Raw genomic sequence first — 20,993 nt, forward strand, 5'->3', positions numbered from 1 at the left:
TACTTCTAAGTGGACATGTATAGGATTCACAAGTCCTTTGGATAGATTGGCTATTTTAAAAAAATATTTATTGTCAGCTACCTCCTGGTTAGTAGTGTGCTGAGTAGCATTGGTCCTCAAAGGTCTAAGATGGAACAGCCACCATCCAGGTGTTTTTTAGACTAATTAATGAAATGATATAAGTCCATAATGGCGTACTACCATCATAAGCAGCCCAATTTACATAACTGCTTAAACTAGTTCATTGTGGCTGAAGGCGAGACTCATAATCCAAACCTTAACATAATCTTCAACTGGGACAGTATTGTTCCTCAAAGGTCTACAACAGGGATAGCCAGCATGGCTCTCTACAGATAATGTTGGAACTCCAAATCCCATTGGCCCCAGCCATATTGACCAATGGCCAGGGATGCTGGGACCTGTAGTCCAACATCACCATATCAATAACTCTTGATCTAGAAGTTACATATAATCTGGGCTGGAGGCCAAGACACCACTGATTAGAAAACAAAGACATGCTGGAAGGCTCGTGGTAACAGCCATGGCCTATACATTCTATCCGGTCAGTGTTCCAAGTCCTGTGGCGGAGGAACAGACCCCTATACGCACCTTGCACCTAAAACAGCCTTCCACTACCCTCAAAACGTTGCTGGACTCCAATTCCCATCAGCCCCCAGCCAGCATAGCCAATGGAAAGGGAGGATGAGAATTGTAGTTCAAAACAGCTGGAATGCACCAGGATGGGGAAGGCTGACTTAAAGCAATAGGTGAGATGGATACACATGGTGCTGATTTGCACAATCTTTTCCCCTTTTTGTAAGAGGAATGATTTAGTCACCAGCTTCTATTTCACATATTACCGTATTTTTTGCACCATAACACTCACTTTTTTCCTCCTATAAAGTAAGGGGAAATGTCTGTGCGTGTTATGGAGGGAATGCCTACGGGTGGCATGCCTACGGGTTTTCCTCCTCTAAAAACTATGTGTGTGTTATGGTCGGGTGCGTGTTATAGAGCGAAAAATACGGTACTTGAAATGCAAGATGGGGAAAAGGGATGCATCCCTGTCCCTCCAGTCCTAATTTAGAGTTGGATTGCCATCCTGTAAGTGGGCCAACTGGGTCTGCCACTATTTAACCCTTGCTTTCATTTCCCCGGTACACAGTATATTGCCACCTCCAGCATCTTATTATCTACAAAAATCTACATTTTTTTCATGGACTGTAAAGAGGACCATAAGCAACACAACATGTTTAATCGGGCATGCAAAATAATACTGTACAATTAAGGATATGATAATGTACGATCCGGCCCAAAGCCCAATGATGTCAGGGAGAATGATGCCGATTGACTTTTGGAAAGGTTTGGAACCAAATAAGACATATATCAATCAAGATAATACCATCAAGGGAAGAAAAGTCACATTTGCAATATGGTTCCGAAGCAGCAAAAATGAATTATGTAGCAAACACATAGTATCGTCCCTGGCAGGAAACAGTATAATGGCAACATGCATTCCAATGGACAATATGACCATCAAATTACGGACACATCACTCAATGTTTTGAACCACCATATGTACAGTACAAAGGGTTTACATGCATGCAGAGCATTACATTGGGGCCCAGTCCAGCAAAAGGTAAGTCACGATCCAGCAGCAGAATGGAGCTTAGATGCATTAACTTAAGTTCTATTGATTTAAAACTGTGCTTGGTTCAGTCATGGCAAACTTTTGTTGGACTGTTTCCATCTTACTGAGACATATTAAAGGCTTGGAAAGTCTTCTATAAATCTGGCATTAACACAGACACTGCCAACTCTTTGTCAAGACTGAAGTAGAGGAGTGCAATAATTGGTCTACCCTTTGTGGCTTTCTCTGAATTTGAATCCTTCTGCTTTTCTGAGAGCTCCTTACTTAACCTTCCTCTCCTTCTGCTTACATTTTGGAAACCGAGACAAAGTGGTAGTGAACTGGGGAGGGGATCACATTTTGAGTCATGTGTGGATTAAATTATGGGAAACATCACTTCTTGTCGTCTAACAGGACAGTGTCTGACTTTCTGACAAGCCCATAATATGACATTGATTTCACCATTAGTATTTGCAGTGTCTGTAAAGGAGAAGAACAGAAGGAGGATCACAAGACTCTATACATCAGAGGAAGACGATTTGTTCTAGTGCACTGAAAAAAATACTAATGATGATGACTTTAAAAAAATGTATTTTAGAAATCAAGGATAGGGCAGTCATTTGTTTTAATTGTGAACAAACATTCTTCTTTTGTAAGGGGGGAGGGAATGTGGCCCTCCAAATGTTGCTGGACTCCAAATCCCATCACCCACTGGTCAACGATTGGGGTGATGGGATTTGTAGTCTCAACAGCATCTGGAGAGTCTCAAGTTCCCATGTGTTGGTATAGAACATTAGTACTGACACTTGCAATGTAATAATTTGCTGGGGCAACCCAATCAGATGGGCAGGATGCAAATAAATTATTATTATTATTATTATTATTATTATTATTATTATTAACATTGACTACCTCTCATTTAGTACGTTCTAATACAATGTCTGCTGTATAAAGTTGTGCTGCTTATCCCTGGAAGGAAACAGGAGGGACTGCTGTGGGACAAAGGATTTCTATGGAAACAGGAGAGATGTGGTCATTGACTATCCTACAGGGAACTGGACTGTGTGTCAGGAATGTGGTCACGGTGTGACTGGGGTGCGCAGTAATAATAATAATAATAATAATAATAATAATAATAATAATAATAATAATAATTTATACCCTGCCCTCCCCAGCCAGAGCCGGGCTCAGGGCGGCTAACACCAGTAAAATTACAATAAAAACATAATAGAAGGGAAAACCCCCCAATTAAAATACAGGTTAAAATACAATTTAAAATGCAGCCTCATTTTAAAAGTAGCCCATAGATCAAAACCATAAGGGGAGGGAAACATAAGGGTCAGGCTGAGTCCAAACCAAAGGCCAGGTGGAACAGCTCTGTCTTGCAGGCCCTGAGGAAAGATGTCAAGTCCCGCAGGGCCCTAGTCTCTTGTGACAGAGTGTTCCACCAAGTCGGGGCCAGTACTGAAAAGGCCCTGGCCCTAGTTGAGACCAATCTAACCACCTTGAGACCTGGGACCTCCAAAGTGTTGTCATTTGCGGACCTTAAGGTCCTCCGCGGGGCATGCCAGGAGCACTTATGTGAGCACCTAAGCTCAATAAAATAGACAATAGCATCCATGAGAGTGCACATCTGTGTTGTGCTGATAACAGGGCCGGCCGGCCCATCAGGTGGACTGAGGCAGCCACCTTGGGCAGCAGAATCTCACAGACGCCATGGAAGCAAGGAGAAGTGGCAGCTTCCAGCAAGATCTGGCGACACTCTTTTTAGCCCTGTCTGGAGGTGCCAGAGATTAAAGTTGGCAAAGCATGCACTCTGCCACTGAGTCATGGCCTCTCCCTAATTAGCCTTAGGCTCTGTCCCTGTTGTATTCCCCTTTGGTTTCCTTTTAAAAGGAGGGCAGGGTAAAGATGTGCAAAATTATAGTCTGCTTTTCTAAGTGTGTTTGCTAGCACTTCATTTCTTATGTGCCGAATTCAGATATGCAAAACTCCAAATCGCAGTTTGGCTCTCATTATGTGCTTTGCTTTTATTTTTCTGCAATATCTGCTCCCTTATCTATTTGGAAAATACAATCTCTGTACTGCTTTTATGTTTTGCAACTCTGATTATAGTCTCTCTGTACTTTTCGATTTTGCATTAATAAAAAGCTTGATGTAAAAAAACACCACCCAACTGTTTTAGAAAAAAAGTTAAAGAAGAGCAGGGGAGGGATGTGAACAATTAATCATAAAGCTCTCCTAAGATTCATTGTCGTTTGTCATTCATGGCTGTTCCTTCATCATAAACCAGTCACTGTATTCCTGGCTCAAGGAAGAATTAGCCTTCATGGTAGCCTGGAAAGCAAGAGTAGTAGAACATTTTGTGCTCAACAGCAGTGTAGCCTATGGTGGTTATGAGTGAGATCTATGCATGTGGATGTGTTTATATCTGCCCACCTTTTTCGCATGAAAACCAGCGGATAAAATACTTTGGGCTTGTCTGTCTAATGTCCAGAAACATTTCATTTAAGAGCTGCTTATAGTTTGTTCCTGCTCGTGCGTTTCTGTGATGTCTGTGGCATTTTTGTTGACCCAATTAACATTGTTCAAATTAAAAGTACAGTTATGAACTTAATTCGTTCTGGAGGTCCGTTCTGAACCTGAAACCGTTCTTAACCTGAGGTACCACTTTAGCTAATGGGGCCTCCCGCTGCCACCGCCACGCGAATTCTCTTCTCATCCTGAGGTAAAGTTCTTAACCCGATGTACTACTTCCGGGTTAGCGGAGTCTGTAACCTGAAGTGTTTGTAACCCGAGGTGTTTGTAACATGAGGTACCACCTTTTAAGAAAGCAGCTCCTGTTTGAATACTGGCCAAAACAAAATCTTTTATGCTGGCTGTGTGTGCGGTGAATGCAACCACACACATTTGGTCCTTGTTCAATGTCCCTCTGTGCCAACCCAGAACTACTGCGAATACACTGCATGGCACACATGTGAGATTGTAAGACTTGAATTTCCAAATGAGGAACGCTGTGGGAAAAGGGACATGCACACATTCCAGACACAAGCATGCGGGTCAAGCGGGGTGGGGGTGCAAAAGGATCCACCAGGCCGTGCAATGCCCAGCCTTCTCTCTCCCTTCTCTCCTGTTGCCTCCTGAACACGTCAAAGAAAGCTCATTCAGGTAACAAGACAAGGTACAAAAAACTTGGACACAAAAACATTTGGAGGGCAAAGCTGTCCACGGCTACTCACTATGTGCAGGGACACAAGACACAATAAGAGATTGAGTGTTGGGGGGGAGAGACTCATTTAATTTCATTGTACAATGGCAATAAAGGTATTATTATTATTATTATTATTATTATTATTATTATTATTATTATTATTATTATTATCAGTTGCTGGGAATCACAAATAGGAAGGAGTGCTTTCAGGCTTCCCAGAGGCATCTAGCTGGTCAGTGTGAGAACAGGATGGTGGACTAAAGAGACCTTTGGGCTCTTGGATGTCCCAGGGCAACAAAGCACAATTCTCTTTGACACCCATTGATGGCAGTAATTGGGCGTTTAGAAAAACGTGAGGTTATTACCATGACTCAGCGTGAATGGTGACTTGCAAATTTAAGAAAGCTTGTCCTTCTAGAGCAGCCGTTCTCAACCTGTGGGTCCCCAGATGTTGTTGGACTACTACTCCCATCATCCCTGAGCTCTGGCCTTGCTAGCTAGGGATGACGGGAGTTGTAGTCCAACAACATCTGGGGACCCACAGGTTGAGAACGGCTGCTCTAGAGTCTAGGATGTTTAACTTAAGCTTCTTTTCCTTTCCTTTAGCTTCACTGAAAAGAATGCAGATTGTAAAGCACCTGCTCTCTCCAATTGTATAGGTGTCAAGAAAACAACAGATGTTTCCTCAGTATTTTCTGTCTTGCCGAGGCCAAAAGAACCCAAGCTGAGCTCAGACTGAATGAAGGACAAATGAGACATTACTTTATTCATGAGATTAGAAATTCTGCAAATGGCCTTTTATAAAAGAGCTCCTGATCTAGGTGGGACTATGAGAAGGGGTGAGGAATTTAACCTTTTGCTGAAGTCCTGCTTCGGATCACTGTTCCACACGCCCCCCCAAAAGCCATCCCCATTGCTCCAGTTCACAAAGTGAGGAGAGGCACCTGGTTGCTGATAGCAGGACTGAGAGCCAGTGTGTAATAGTTAGGCATATTGGACAATTACTAGGGAGATCAGGGTTCAAAAAACCCCTTAGCCATGAAGCTGGCTGGGTGACCCTTGGTCCAGTCACTGTTACTCAGCCTAATCTGCCTCACAGAGTTATTGCAAGGAGAACATGGGAAGGTGTGGGAGAACCATATATGCTACCATTAGCTCCTTGGATATAAATGCAATACAACAACAACAACAACAACAACAACAACAACAACAACAGTCACATCTAGTTTGCCCCTGAAAATGACACCTCAGCTCTTTGCTTGGACATAGGGAGTTGCACCTTCTCCACCTGTTGCAGTGAAGCAGCAGCTGCTGCCAGCAATTCTGCTCTGCTGCCAGGACAAAATGCAAAAACAGAAAGTTTTTATAATGAAGCAGAGTGAGTGGTGATGCAGGGCATATGTACAGTGGTGCCCCGCAAGACGAATGCCTCGCAAGATGGAAAACTTGCTAGACGAAAGAGTTTTCCGTTTTGGAGGTGCTTCACAAAACGAATTTCCTATGGGCTTGCTTCGCAAGATGACAATGTCTTGCGAGTTCCTGCTGGTTTTTTCCCCTCCCCCCCTTTTTCTAAGCCGCTAAGCCGCTTATCAGCTGATCCGATCAGCAGATAAGCCGCTAAAAGCCGCTAAAAACGCTAATCCTTCAATGGGCTTGCTTCGCAAGACGAAAAAACCGCTAGACGAAGAGAATCACAGAACGGATTCTTTTCGTCTTGCGAGGCACCACTGTATTTGTATCTGAATGTGCAACATACTTGGGTCCCCGCTGGAGCAGTTGGGCATGCATGGCTACAAATCTGCAGGTGAATTCCTTCAGGTGCTGGAGGGTATGTGTGTATGTCTCGAACTACAGGTCCCCAAAACCCTGGTTTTGGATTTTGGAACCTTATTTCCTACAATGCCAACACTCTGGGCACTCAGCAAACCAAGCAGACTACCAAGCTTAGTAGGGTCAAGGCCACCCTCTAGGCTTCAAAACCAGCCTGAATGGTATCAGCCAACCTCCATGACCAGGCTGTGAGCCAGCTCCTCATTCTAACCAATGCCATAAGAACACAAGATGAACCTGCTGGATCAATCCAAAGGCTTGCCTGTTCTCACAGTGGCCATCCAGATGCCTGTTGAACACAACAGCACTCTGCCCACCTGCAATTCCTGACAAGTGGTATTCAGAAACATCATCACAGCGAAGGTAGAACATAGCCATTGTGGCAAGTAATAATAATAATAATAATAATAATTTATTATTTATACCCCGCCCATCTGGCTGGGCCTCCCCAGCCACTCTGGGCGGCTTCCATAGAAACCAAAAATACAGTAAAATATCACACGCTAAAAACTTCCCTGAACAGGGCTGCCTTAAGATGTCTTCTGAATGTCAGGTAGTTGTTTATCGCTTTGACATCTCGTGGGAGGGCGTTCCACAGGGCGGGCGCCACTACTGAGAAGGCCCTCTGCCTGGTTCCCTGTAGCTTCGCTTCTCGCAATGAGGGAACCGCTAGAAGGTCCTCGGCACTGGACCTCAGCGTCCGTGCAGAACGATGGGGGTGGAGACGCTCCTTCAGGTATACTGGACTGAGGCCGTTTAGGGCTTTAAAGGTCAGCACCAACACTTTGAATTGTGCTCGGAAACGTACTCGGAAAGTAGCCTCTCCTCCTACTTCTGCCTCATTTTGCCCTCTGATCCAGAACTAACCACCAACCCAACTGGGCCACATTCTGTGTCTGTAGACCATTGTCTGCGACTCCAGAATCTGAATTCTGATCTGCCTGTGCTTAGAGCTCAGCTATGGGCCCCAGTATACCTGAAGGAGCGTTTCCACCTCCATCATTCTGCCTGGACACTGAGGTCCAGCGCCGAGGGTCTTCTGGCAGTTCCCTCGCTGCGAGAAGTCAAGTTATAGGGAACCAGGCAGAGGGCCTTCTCGGTAGTGGCGCCCGCACTGTGGAACGCCCTCCCACCAGATGTCAAAGAGAACAACAACTACCAGACTTTTAGAAGACATCTGAAGGCAGCCTTGTTTAGGGAAGCTTTTAATGTTTGATGTATTACGGTATTTTAATATTTTGTTGGAAGCCGCCCCGAGTGGCTGGAGTATAAATAAATTATTATTATTATTATTATTATTATTATTATTATTATTATTATTATTCTGTCTCTGAGCTTGGGCAAGTTTTGACAATAGCCCTCAGCAACCTTCTCTACTGCAGGTGTGCCACAGTTCAATGTCTCACTGTGCAGCCCACCACTGCATGAACCAGTCCTGAGCCAGAGTTTAAAATAAAAACAGGAAGGAGGGCGGGGGATGGAGCGACTACCTAGGTGTATTCGCAGAGATCAAGGATGGGGAAACTTCATTTGACTCTTGCCTCAAGGTACCTTCCCTTCACATTCAGTCCTGATGCTCTGATTAGCCCACCATCATAGGCCCATTAAACTTCAAAGAAGTTTCGCCAAGTCCATTGGCTTGAAAACTAGGCTATTGTCTCATAATGTGTTCCCACAGAGTGAACCTATGAGCTATTATCATCCTTCCCGCTTGATGTATTTGTACTTGGGTATTAAAACTACTTAATACATCTCTTATAGGGGCTGAATTTCCTTCTGCACTCTAGAGCATATCGTCAGCTGGTAATAATGCTATGTTTTACTGTCCGTAAGCCATGGTTTAAGTGTGGCTAAATCTACTAAAAATAAAATGACTTGATTTTCCTGGGGCGTGTGTTCGTAATTATTCCCCACTCGAATCTCACCAAGTAAATGCATCAAGAGAGGAAGAAAAGGGGCCAGTCCAGCACAGCAGGCACTAGGGATGGAGAAGAAATTCGACTCACAACACATTTACAGCTGAATGTATCAGATTCGCACTTTCGGAAACCACATGCAAACTGAAACACAGCTCGTCTTTGAAATTTGCACTTATCTGATTTTTGTGATGCAGTACTCCAACCAAAACATGCAAAAATGCAATTATTCAGGAAAAAGGTGCATAAAATGAAGGTATTTGTGAAAATAGTGTACAAAAATGCATATGCTTGAAAAAATATGTACATTAGTCTAAACTGCATATAGAATTGTGTTAATTAGGGGGAAACTTGCACTAAAATGCTAATGAATTTTCATGAGGATGTTTTTTCTTTAAGCTTGCAAATTGCTGCAAAATGTGGAGGGCTGATTTTAAGATTGAGAAAAGGAGAGAACCAAAACTGACAGATTCTTCCCTCCCCAGCAGTAACACATACACAGAGTCAGAAAGTACCGTATTTTTTGCTCTATAAGACTCACTTTTTCCCTCCCAAAAAGTAAGGGGAAATGCGTGTGCGTCTTATGGAGCGAATACAGGCTGCGCAGCTATCCCAGAAGCCAGAACTGCAACAGGGATCGCTCTTTCCTCCTCCAAAAACTAGGTGCATCTTATGGTCTGGTGCGTCTTATAGAGCGAAAAATACGGTAGTTGTCTGCCTTGGTGGTGAAATAGGAGGCTTGTGTTCAAATCACAACTAAATTATCCTCAGTTTTTAGGGCGGTCCTGTGCCCAACTTTACAGACAACAACCCTCTGTTTTGAGGGCAAACAGGCCTGCTGCTCTTTCCCACCAGGCAGAAATGTACTGTTTGTCCTATGTAACTGATAATAATTCTTTCTAAATTTGCACCTATGTATATCAGGCTTCCTCAACCTCAGCCCTCCAGATGTTTTGCTTAAATAAGATAAAATTATGGACCTTGTTAAAATGAACATAAAGTATGATTTTAACAGAGACATTATGCAGAGGTTCAGTTGGTTTAGAGCGCCAGGCAGGGCCTTTTTTGTGGTGGTTTCCTAATGGAAGAACTTCCCTTTTATAGTACAAGCTCCATTCCTGGTGGCATTTGCGCAAGCAGTGAATACATTCTAAATCTTAATTAATTCATTATTATTATAGAACTACACAATGTTTAGAAGGCATCTGAAGGCAGCCCTATATCAGGAAGTTTTAAATCTTTGACATTTTATTATTATATTTTTATGTGCTGGAAGCTGCCCAGAGTGGCTGAGGGAACCCAGCCAGATGGGAGGGATATAAATAATAAAATCATTACTGTACTACTACTACTACTACTACTATTACTATTATCTGCATGGCTTGGCAATATACAACTGATTTTTTTTAACTTTTGCTTTTTAAGATTTATGGATTGTCTCACCAATGTTTTACTCAGAGTAAACCTATGGAAATTAATGGGCCTAAATTTGTCATGTCCACTCATTTAAGTGGGTTTAATCTGAGTATAACTAACACTGGACCTTATCTGTGCTTTAATTTGTGTTACATGGTGTCGTCTCATTTCATTTTGTTCTTTCATGTAAATCCCTTTTGGGGTGGGAGAATTGCAACAGCTGAAAAGCAGCCTTGATTTTAAACACACACAAACACACACACACACACACACACACACACACACACACACACACACGAACAGCCAAGTGATGATTTTATTTATCTGATGACTTCTCACTTTTTGATTCAAATGATTTCTCAAAGCAGAGAAAACTAAAAAAACCAAACCTAACAAACAGTGCAATCCTATGTAAGTCTACTCAGAAGTAAGCCCCACTGAGCCCAGTGGGATTTACTCCTGGGGAAGTATGTCTAGGATTTCCACCTAAACCTGCAGTGTCAGCTTAGCAGCAGGCAAGAATATAACAAATGGGACTAAGCTCCACTATACTTGGAAGCTGAAATCCTGCTTTAAAAGAAAACCTGTGTCGGCTGCCCAAGCCCTGAAATTTGATGACTCTTAAGAGGTAATAATTAGAAGAACCTGCAGGACTAAGAGGCCTCACAGCAGTTTTTAGGGTGCCCAAATTGTAAGCAGCTGCAGAAGAAATGGATTCGGCAAAATGGGCATTGACCGATGTCATTATCTCTGCATTGATCTTTGCACTTTTAGTATACCAAAATGAACATAACTCAGACACACTCATATAACCAGTACATCTGAAGAAAGGCATTATGCCCCTTTTAAACATCTTGCATGTTTGCTTGATTGACAGAGGTGGCTTAACAAAGGAAAGGGAGTGGTAAATTAACGTCCTAAACATATGGAGGGCACCAGGTTGGCTGATCTGACCCTATGACATATTTTCCAGAGTACATTAACACTTTGTACCAGCCTTCCCCTAAGTGGTGCCAGCACCCAGCAGCTGGGGCCGATGAGAATTACATAGAATCATACAATTGTGGAATCCTGACAAAATGATTCTTACAAGCAACATTGGTCTAAATGCTTTCCTAGACAGAAAATTATATATGCAAATATGGCACAGACATGCACAAGGGAACCAAAAAATACAAAAGGGATTGCAATCCTGCACACACACACACAAATGCTATGTTCACAAACAAGTGAGGGCGTCAACAAGCATATTAATGTCTACATCTCCAATTGCAAAGGTGCTTTGAAGGAAAGCAAGCCATGGGCTTCAAACGCAAACTCTTTCTTCCAAACATTTACATATTTGACAGAACATCACATGCTAGCAGTGATAATTTGGCACATTTGTGAGCATTTGCTTTAAAAGGGGGGTGGGGAGAAACAGCCGTATCTGCTTATTGCAAACGCTCCTTTTCTTTTCTTAAAAAGAAAACATTTTGTTGTTTTTGACAATGTATTTGTACAACGGAGATCTGCACTTTTTGTTTCCGAATTTGAACTTTGTGGTTTGCATCACCACTATTTACATGCATCTAGCTCAGAACTCTTGGAAATAGAGGGGAGCTTCAAACACGGCAAACACAGAAACACAAAATGGGAAGCGGGGCAGAAGACCATCAATTCCACCCTCCCAGCTGAAGGCAGGATCCTTCACCCATTGTGTGGGTCCAAGCAAACAGCAGGCCACAGGATGTCACAAGCCATGAATAGGAATGAGCAAGGTGCGACTAATCATGTAAAGCCAACGCTTCCGATACCTGCATGCAAATGGCCCGAATGTAAACATGCACACACTGTTTATGGGATGGCAAGTGACATGTGCAATGAAATGGAAAAGAGGAGAGATAGGCGCAGGGAATGGCATGCATGGCAAGCACAGCTAATCCAGGCATTTCTTGAGCAGGAATCCTCCAAATTTGGCCACATTCTTTTATATTCACATTTAAATGCAGCTTTTTGGGAAAACTTTCCACCTGGTTATAGGTTATTTGGGTTTTTAGAAATTGAAATTTGGTAAAGGGTGTGAAAACGAATTTGTGCATGAGAGGCGAGAGGCTATAGGGAAAGACAGCACATTCTCAGGGTCCATTCTCAATCCTTAATCCTACATAAAGATCAGTGCTGTGTGTTAAATCTCCGCCAGGCCTGGTAAACTCTAGAGCCAAGATGCAAACTATGGCCACATCCACCCCATACATTTAAAGCGCTCTTATTCCTCTTTAAGAGTCATGGATCCCCCATGCCCAAAATCTTGGGAACTGGAGTTTCAGTGTTTCCTAAGGACTCTCAGCTCCCTTACCAATGATAGTTCCCAGGATTCTCAGGGGAAACCGTAACTCTTAAAGTGGAATAGAATGCTTTGAGGGCTCATCCAGACTTCCTTTTGTGCTGCGTTTCTAGGCACAGGCCTGCACTTTAAAGCACCATGATGGTAGCTCAGTCGGTACAGCATGAGACTCTTAATCTCTGGGTCCTGGGTTCGAGACCCAAATTGGGCAAAAGATTCTGGCATTGCAGAAGGTTGGACTAGATGATCCTCGCGATCCCTTCCAACTCTACAATTCTATGTCTGAATGCTTTTTTATTCCCCAGCTTTCCCCATAAAAACCCACTCTTTACTGCTGAATGGGAGCAAAACAATTCACGAAAACCTGAATTGCCGTTTGTTCAAATTTAGTGTTAAAAAGCTACTGGGAAGAATGGAAAAAGGGGGTTCAAACACAGCGCTTTAAAGCACCGACGTGCACATAGAAAGTAAAGGGCCAAAAGTGTGGATGAGCCCTAAATGTATGCAGTGGAGGAGACAAACAAGCCTCAGAAAGACTGGCAACAGCAAACATGAAAAGATGTTTGGTATTGTCTTCTGAAAGATGGCTTCCAGGCACCCAAATGTATGAGCATTCCTATGGCAATTCAAAACTCCTCAAGAGCACAAGGTTGAGGAAGGCTATTGTAGCCAATATAACTTATGGCTGATTCATGCATTTGACATTTTTAGGTTCAAGAAATATCTGACTTGTGGGTTAGGGATGTCACATGTATGTACTTTCAGTGGCTGGGTTCTTGTGAACAAACATGGCACTGGGAGCCTAATCTTTCTCTTAACACTGCCTTGGCGTTGGTTTATTGGGCAGCTAGCCTATTTCAACCCATGTGACCATTTGCAGCGGGTGCCCTATGGTTTTATTACGCCATTTAAATGTGGGGGTTTTTCGGTAGCTGAGTTCAAGCAGCAAAATGTTAATCAGCTCATGCGCTGGTCTAGATCCAGACTGAAGGAGTAAAATATCTTGGTTTAGATGAGTCTATAAGTGTAGGTGCCCTGGAAATTGGGTGGTGCCCTCATGCCATGCCCTCTCCTTGGGCACACTTGAGACATAACATTTGCCTAACACCTACATCCACAAAGCCCAGAACAGCTGGATTTAAACTGTCCAGTTTCCCAGCCCTTTGCAAATATTACTTCCAATGTGTGGCCATCTGGTAGTCACAGAAACAGGAGTGGCACACATGCTAGATAGGTGAGATCTTTTCCTAACGTGGGGGTGGCTCTCTGCATTTAGAGCCTTGTTCAAATAAATAGCTTCAGGCAGAAGAGAAATCTTATCTATGTTAACTCTTAATGCAGGATATAGTAGGAATGAGGAACCGTAGAACTACCGTATTTTTCGCTCTATAACACGCACCCGACCATAACACGCACATAGTTTTTAGAGGAGGAAAATCCGTAGGCATGCCACCCGTAGGCATTCCCTCCATAACACGCACAGACATTTCCCCTTACTTTTTAGGAGGAAAAAAGTGAGTGTTATGGTGCAAAAAATACGGTATATAGTGTACCAATTTGGACATCATGCCAAACCATAGTTTAGCAAGGCAAGAATGAGATGCAGGCTTATATACTCTTCCTCCCCTCCCAGAAGCAAAGCCTTCTTCCTTCTTATGGCAGCTCTGGAGGAGAGCAGCTCTGGTTTTTGCTTAACCAGTGGTTTATTTTTAACCATGGCTGGTTTGAAATGTGAACTTCAAACCATGGTTTATGAAGCTGACTTGTTCAAACAAATCACAGTTAATACTATCGTTTAGGGTTCTGATATCAGTGGTTAATCAAAAGTGGAAGCAAAAGTTTCTGGACTCCACTTTGTAGCTGTGCTGGAGAAGAAAAGGGGGAAATGCATGGATAGGGGGCTCACCTAGGCTCCTTCGCATCACTATGAACCATGGTTTGCTGTAACACCCAAAGGCAGCCTTTCTGTGATGGGTCTGGTTGACGGCAACACTTGCCTCACCTTCTGGCAGCTTTTGTGGGTGCACAAAAGGCCACCTTAAAGCTGGAGAAGCCAAATTGTTTTTTTTGGAGCACCTCATTACTGAGGCAGGTTTGTCAGCCAGGTGTGCGCCCAGCCTGAAATGTGTTTGTAAAGTGCTGTAGGACAAGGAATGCGGCAGGATTAGCTCGTAAGGGAATCCACCAGGGTGGGCATCAGTCAAAGCTGAAGCTACTCCTACAAGCAAGCTGGATGAATTTGTCAGAGGAGGAGGGAGGCGAAAAAGGGGGTATATTGCAACATATGGCATTTATCAATTGTTTCATTTACAGCTTAGGATGAAAAACGAAAACAAAAACACAACTAAGGAATGAACAAATGATGGAAGGAAGGAAGGAAGGAATGATGGCCCTCACAACATGCTGTGGATGTCCGTGGACAGATGGGCTTCAATGATGGGTCATGTGGGTTGTTGTTTTAACTGAATCTTACCCTCATCCCTTCAAATCGTGATAGTGCTCTTAAGGGTCTCAGAGCTCTGAGGGTCCTAAGGGATTTAATGGGACCCATTTCGGAGTATCCAAGTGTACTAGCTATGAGGCTTACTAATGAGACCTGAATGGAGACACAAAATGGAAAAGTCCAAACCATTAGCACAAATCCTACCATTCAGCTTCTCTTCTCTGGATTTTCACCTGTAAAGATAAGCCTGGTTAATCAACTGATGAAGAGCCTAAAAGGAGGAAAAATATATAGCATTAACCCAGCACAAAGGCAGGGGCAAAACAACCCCATCAGCATTCTCATGTATAAAAATCATTTCCAGGAGACCTTCAGGATATAGACCCATTCACTGATTTCCAGTGCAAAATGAAACCACAAGACTTCAAAACCAGAGGGAACCCCCATCTTAAATGTTGTCTTACTTTCCTCAAGGTGACCACATGGAGCTCCAACTGATGTCAAAAGTTGGTCAGAAAAAGGAAGAAAGAAGGACCAGCAAAGTCTAATTCTGGCAGTGTTTTCCTGAAACACAAACTTTTGTGTGTGTGCAGTTGATTTTGTATTTTATTTCTTGATAACTGAATGGAAACAGCAGAGATGTGGGCACAGCTCCCATTATTAAATTATGCAAACACTGTAATTTTGTGCCCTCAAGATGAATCACTTTGCAAGACCCAGCCATTTATTACGATCCTTTGAAAAAGAATGCCATAGCCTGTGATGTATCTCTGTAATACCCAATTTCGTTGTGTGTGTGTGTGTGTGTTTTAAATGGTATTGGATCTGTGTCACTATGTTACACCCTTCTCTTAAAGAACTGTACCCATTGCCTTGCTTTGGATTAGCAAAATGAAGCCGCCATGTGCCACCTTAAGGAAAGACTTGATGGCACGTTAACCTGTGGGAAAGAGAGAGAAGGTGCTGATTACTGGAGGTGAACACACTTCATAGACACTGAAAGACGACAACCCTTACCCTTATGCTCTCAAATCGGGACAGGGCTCGGAGGGGCCTCAAGGCCCTCAGCGTCCTGAGGGATTTCATAGCGGCCAGGTGGTCATAGCCGAGAATTGATCCTATCTGGCAAATAACTGAAATCTGTGCAGATCGAATGGAATTTGAAATTATTGGTCAAGGCGAGCAAAGAGAGAAAGGAAGAGACACAGAGAGAAAATAGGAACAGCACAATCAGGGGAAGATTCTGAGAACCCAGTTAAAGTCACTTGGCCGTTTTGATACAAGTGCAGGAGTAGGATGTGAGCGAACAGGGGCTACGTTTCTAACGAAGCGTCTGCTCCATTGGTGCCACGTAGCTCACGAAAGTGCTTAAAGTGGGCTGTGCAGTGGAATGAATGTCCAACTAAACATTCAGCTCTGGGGTCATTGGGATGAAAGAGTAGTGGAAGGTCAAAATCTGGGTGGGAATAAATTGGAGGGTGGGAATAAAATTGAGACATTGGGGTTGGGACAGGGGACCTACCAGGGTAAGCGGCAGTGTGGCTGTCATCTTCCTTGCTCCCAACAATGCCTCAAGTACAACACAATACAGGGCAGTATCCAAAGAAGCAGATGTGCTGGGTCAAGGACTTTTGAGTGGGCAGCAGAACTTCCCCTCCTTCTCCTCCCCTTGCATTCCCCCAAATTTGTTCTAGGTTTTCTTCCAATCCTCCAGAACAGATTTGGGGAGAATACAGGAGATGTGAGGGGAGAGGGGAGGGGAGTTCTGTTGCACAGGTGGAAATCATTGTGCTAGCTAGTGGATCTACTTGATAGTGTCATTCCAAAGAGACAATCAGACAAAACATAGCCACCTGTTGGGCCACCAGTAGAGTCCCATCACCACCTCTTGGGACAGTGGCCAAATGGTAATTTTAAAAGGGGGGAGGTGCTGCCACTGTGGCTTGTCCCAAGAAGCCTCCGCTCCAATTTTTCAATTTTCTCTGCCCTCCTCCCCAGTTTTCTGCCCCAAGTACTCCCCAGTCTTCCCCCTCACCGTCACAAGGTTTTTACAAATCAAATTAGGTTGTTTTAGTACCCAGCTGCTGGTTAGTTTATGTTTGTGTTTATCGTTCTGATTTTATGGCTATTTTATCGTTTTATGTGGTGATTTGTTATGCTTATCTTTACGAGATGAATTCTGCTGATTCAATCTTTAACGTACCTTGTCCTGGGCTCCCTTGGGAGGAAGGGCGATTCACAAAACCAACAGCTGAATTGATTAAAGTAACTAGATGCAACAGGGGCACCCTCCTTTCATTGACTTGTGCACCTAATTCATTCATGAGTAAGGCAAAACCTTGGGAAGGAGGCACAGCTGGGTGGGAGAACGCCTGCTTTGCATGCAGAATGCCCACAGTTCTTGCACTGCAGGGGGTTGGACCAGACAACCCTAAGCGTCCCTTCCAACTCTACAACTCTTGTAAACTTAAACCGTGAAATGCACTACAGGTTCTGCTGTCCTCCTGACATAGATTTATCAGGTGTCTGTTGTTCTGTGGATTAGGCAGGGAAAGGCTGCAATAGCTGGCAACTCTTTGCAGCGTTGGACACAGTCCATAGGTTGAGGTGAGTTGACTAAATACTCCGCTGTTGATTTTGGAGGTATTTCATTTCTCCCTGTCAAATTTTATTCATAGGAGAAACCTCAACCGTATAGGCTTGGCGCTTTGGACTTGATTAAATGTGACCTCGGAAGATATTTTTAAAATAATCAAACAGCTTTCAAAATCCGTGCTGACTGCCCCACATAGCCCAGGCAAACGCGGAAGTCAGCACTTTTCAAAGAGAGCTTCCCTGCCCCCCCACTGCTCCCCCCCAATGCAAGCTTGTTAAGCAAGACCTGATTCTTTCCAACACATCTGCTTGAGCCTCTCTCTCCCGATGAATGTTGCATCCATAATCCTGTCCTGCTAGAATGCCACACAGCAGTGCTTTCATCCGCCTTCTAGTAATTTGTATGGAATTGGTTTTATGCCTCTGGAAATGTTTGCGGTCTCACTTCACACATTGTTCCTATTAATCACAATTCCCATTTACAACATTTGTATGATGCCCAATAACAAAAGTTCTCTGAGAGAAAAGTAAAGGCAAGATTCTAAATGTTACGTCAACTTGGGTGGCCATAATCTCTTGGATGAGTAAAGCATCCGTTTTTGCACAGGATAACACCCCAGAGCCCTGTGAGGCTGCAAGGCTGACCACTTTTCCTTCCTGACCTGAACTTACTTGCCAATGCAGCTGGAAGAAGTACTGTTAGAAAGCTGGGGTGCAGGGGAAGGTGGTCAGTTCTGCTAGCAAAACCCAGCATTGGTTGCTAGGCATGGAACTAGATCTGAGAGGAGGATGGGGATTAGTGAAATGGCGGCTGCTGTCACATCAGCACCAGGGGATACATAAAACTATTGTCAAAGAGCGAGCCGACAGTAAATCACACCTTAACTCTTTATTAGCAAAAACTTTACAGACTTGGCTGAGTGTCAGGCCTAATGAGCAGCTATTCCTCAGTAGGTCGTACCCCGTGATTCAGTTGCCAAGACTCAAAGTCCCTGCCTCTCCACAGCCATCTAAGTCCCCTCATCTCCAGGGCTTCCCCCAAATCTTTCCTGCATGTGGCCTGGCACTGTTCCACCCGTTTCAGCCCTCTTCTGGTTCTGTAAGACAATGGAGGAGGTGAGCTTGTTGCAGCAGGAGCGAGAGGCACCCATGACTCTTCGCCAGCCTGACTCATCTCTTCTTCTTGGCTTCACCTGTTTCAGCTTCTGCCTCCGATTCTGGGCTTCTCTCTGCCACAGGCTCTCCCTGCTCACTAAGCCCTGTTACCTCCCCAGCTCCCAACACCTCTTCCCAGCCTTCTCCCTCTGACCCCAGGTTCTGATCCTGCTTTCCTTGGTGGTTCCCCAGCTGGTTCCTCCCACCATTCCTCTGTGTCAAACCAGTCCATGACACCTATGCAGTTCTCCATGGGAAGGGTCACTTGGATGCCTCTTTTCCAGATGAAGGGGGCAGAATCCTCAGAGAGGACCCTTGATCCTATGAACTGCACTGGGGTTGATCATTCTAGGAACACAGGAAGCTGGCATACACTAAGTCCAACTATTACTCCATCTAGCTCAGCATTGTTCACACTGACTGGCGCTGCAGGGCTTCAAGCATGGGGTCTCTCCCAGCCAGACCTGGAGATGATGCAGATTGGTTGAGACTTACTGCATGAGAAGCAATTGCTCTTCCATTGAGCTACAACCCTACCTGCCAGAAATGTCCCTGCGACAGCAGCAGCCATTATGCAAATAACCATCTTCCACCGAGAACAATTTGCATGCCTAGCTTCCAATGGGAAGAGGCCGCCATGCTTAAGAGTCCTGGAAATAAAGGGCCAAGAATGCGTCTGGGAAAACAAAGGCAAGGAACCACCAGCACTTACCCACCAGCACTTATCCAGTGGCAAGGAGAAAATCTGGTTTAGAAGTTACATTAACGTCACATGCTCAATTTCAGTCGCTAAGCTAATGTGGCAGCAATTTCTCTCTCTCATCTTCACTGACCTCCCAGGACTGGTTGTGAGGATAATGAAAGGCGGCAATAACTGGATGGTGAACAGTGGCGTAGAACATAAATAATGAGCAGGCCATGTTGTTGTTGTTGTTCCAGACCCACGTTCATTTCAGTTCGGAGCCAAGTGAAAGATAAGCTCAAACATCATTAAAGACTTCCTAGCATTTGTCCCAGGGGTATGGCTGCAGATATGTGGCATTATGTGACACCCAGCCTCGGAGAAGAGGGCACGCAAGGCGAATTCAGGCCAAAAATATGCAGGCTGTCCTCAGCCCCCCTTACCCTCGCTTCCACCACACTGAGCCCTCCCGTAATCCTCAGCGTTTATAGATATCCTGGCCCCACCTGTTTCATGCTCTCATTGGCTGCAGACATTTTTAGCTCATCACGGCTGGTGACTTAATGTTAAGCTTTGGGGGAAACCGGTTGCTGGGTATCCACTCAAGCAAAAACTCAATACCTTTTGGCATCCGGACAAACCAGAGCATTTCCATCAGTGCTGTGTTTGTCGGCAATTATTGACCGTCCCCTGTTCGTTCAGATCTGCGTCCAAGGGAAGATGCAGCAATTGGAACATTGTGCCTGGGAGAGCCATCGGAAGTGACAGCTCAGGTCACAGAGCTAGATCATGTCCACCCCTGTACTTTTAAACCGCATTTAAAGCAGATCCCCCCCCCCCCGGAATCAAGGGGACTCTAGTTTACCCCCTTTCAGAGCTATGATTTCCAGCACCCTTAACACACTAACATACACAGGATTCTTTGGGGGAAGCCATGTGATTTCAATGGAAGGTGTGGATGTGGCCCTAAAGAGCCATGGAACCTCAGGGGCTGAGCATTTCCCTCCTTCAACTTTCCCTCCACATCCATCTTTTGCCTATGTGTCTCCTCCGTCATGAGGCCTTCTGTTGGAATCGGTTTTCTATAGCATTTTGTACTACAAATATGTGCAGTCGTACCTTGGTTTTTGAACAGCTTATTTCTTGAACGTTTCGGCTCCTGAATGCCGCAAACCCTGAAGTGACTGTTCTGGTCTGCGAACTATTTTTGGAAGCCGAACGTCTGACGGGGCTTCTGCAGCTTCTGATTGGCTGCAGGAGCTTCCTGCAGCCAATCAGAAGCCGTGCTTAGGTTTCTGAACATTTTGGAAGTTGAATGGACTTCCAGAATGGATTCCATTTGACTTCCAAGGTACGACTGTACTCAGTGCTTTTTTCCTAAAAAAATGTTTAGGGGTACTCTCATTTTCCTACTCATATTGAAATACTGCCCCTCAATGAGGCCAAACTTAAGATTCACAAAATGTTTAGGGGATGCGTACCTCTGCGTCCCCTCAGAAAAAACACACTGAATGTACTACAAACCTGAGATATCGCTTCCTTCCTTACAGACCCTCATGGGTGTCAAGATCAGCTGAGGACGCCCTCTTGGTAGCTCCACCTCCCTCAGAAGTTCACAGTGGTGGTGGCCTTCTCCGTGGCAGGCCCTCAGCTGCGAAATTCCCTCCTCACAGAGGTACATCTAACTTTTAGCGAATGCTTAAAGCATACCTCTTCACCCGGCCTTTGACACCTGAAGGGCCCACCCTATTCCTGTGACTGTAATTTGTTTTGACTGTTTTTAATGTTT

At 44.3% G+C, this 20,993-nt stretch overlaps 1 protein-coding gene and 1 long non-coding RNA gene across 8 annotated transcripts in view; one reads left to right on the forward strand and one right to left on the reverse strand.

The window, feature by feature from the left end:
• LOC308569793 overlaps positions 1–20,993 on the forward strand; it is a 113,286-nt gene that overhangs the window by 89,527 nt on the left and 2,766 nt on the right. The window contains exons 2-3 of the long non-coding RNA XR_014000859.1: positions 17,263–17,379; positions 20,755–20,879. This is a non-coding gene — a long non-coding RNA (uncharacterized lncRNA). The remainder of the gene's footprint in view (positions 1–17,262; positions 17,380–20,754; positions 20,880–20,993) is intronic.
• The window catches only part of LOC308569496 (sodium channel protein type 5 subunit alpha-like), a 223,573-nt gene that overhangs the window by 16,356 nt on the left and 186,224 nt on the right, over positions 1–20,993 (reverse strand). For 3 of the 7 annotated variants that reach the window (XM_081163452.1, XM_081163449.1, XM_081163448.1), the window contains 2 exons: positions 15,790–15,912; positions 14,803–14,925 (listed from right to left, as the gene is read on the reverse strand). The exons of 1 other annotated variant lie outside the window; for it this stretch is intronic. In XM_081163452.1, the coding sequence (XP_081019578.1) occupies positions 14,803–14,925; positions 15,790–15,912 (246 nt within the window). The remainder of the gene's footprint in view (positions 1–14,802; positions 14,926–15,789; positions 15,913–20,993) is intronic. 3 more of the 7 variants (XM_081163454.1, XM_081163451.1, XM_081163450.1) reach the window with 2 other exon arrangements.

This window comes from Podarcis bocagei (assembly GCF_964188305.1).
Source record: "Podarcis bocagei genome assembly, chromosome: 12".
NCBI classification, from domain to species: domain Eukaryota; kingdom Metazoa; phylum Chordata; class Lepidosauria; order Squamata; family Lacertidae; genus Podarcis; species Podarcis bocagei.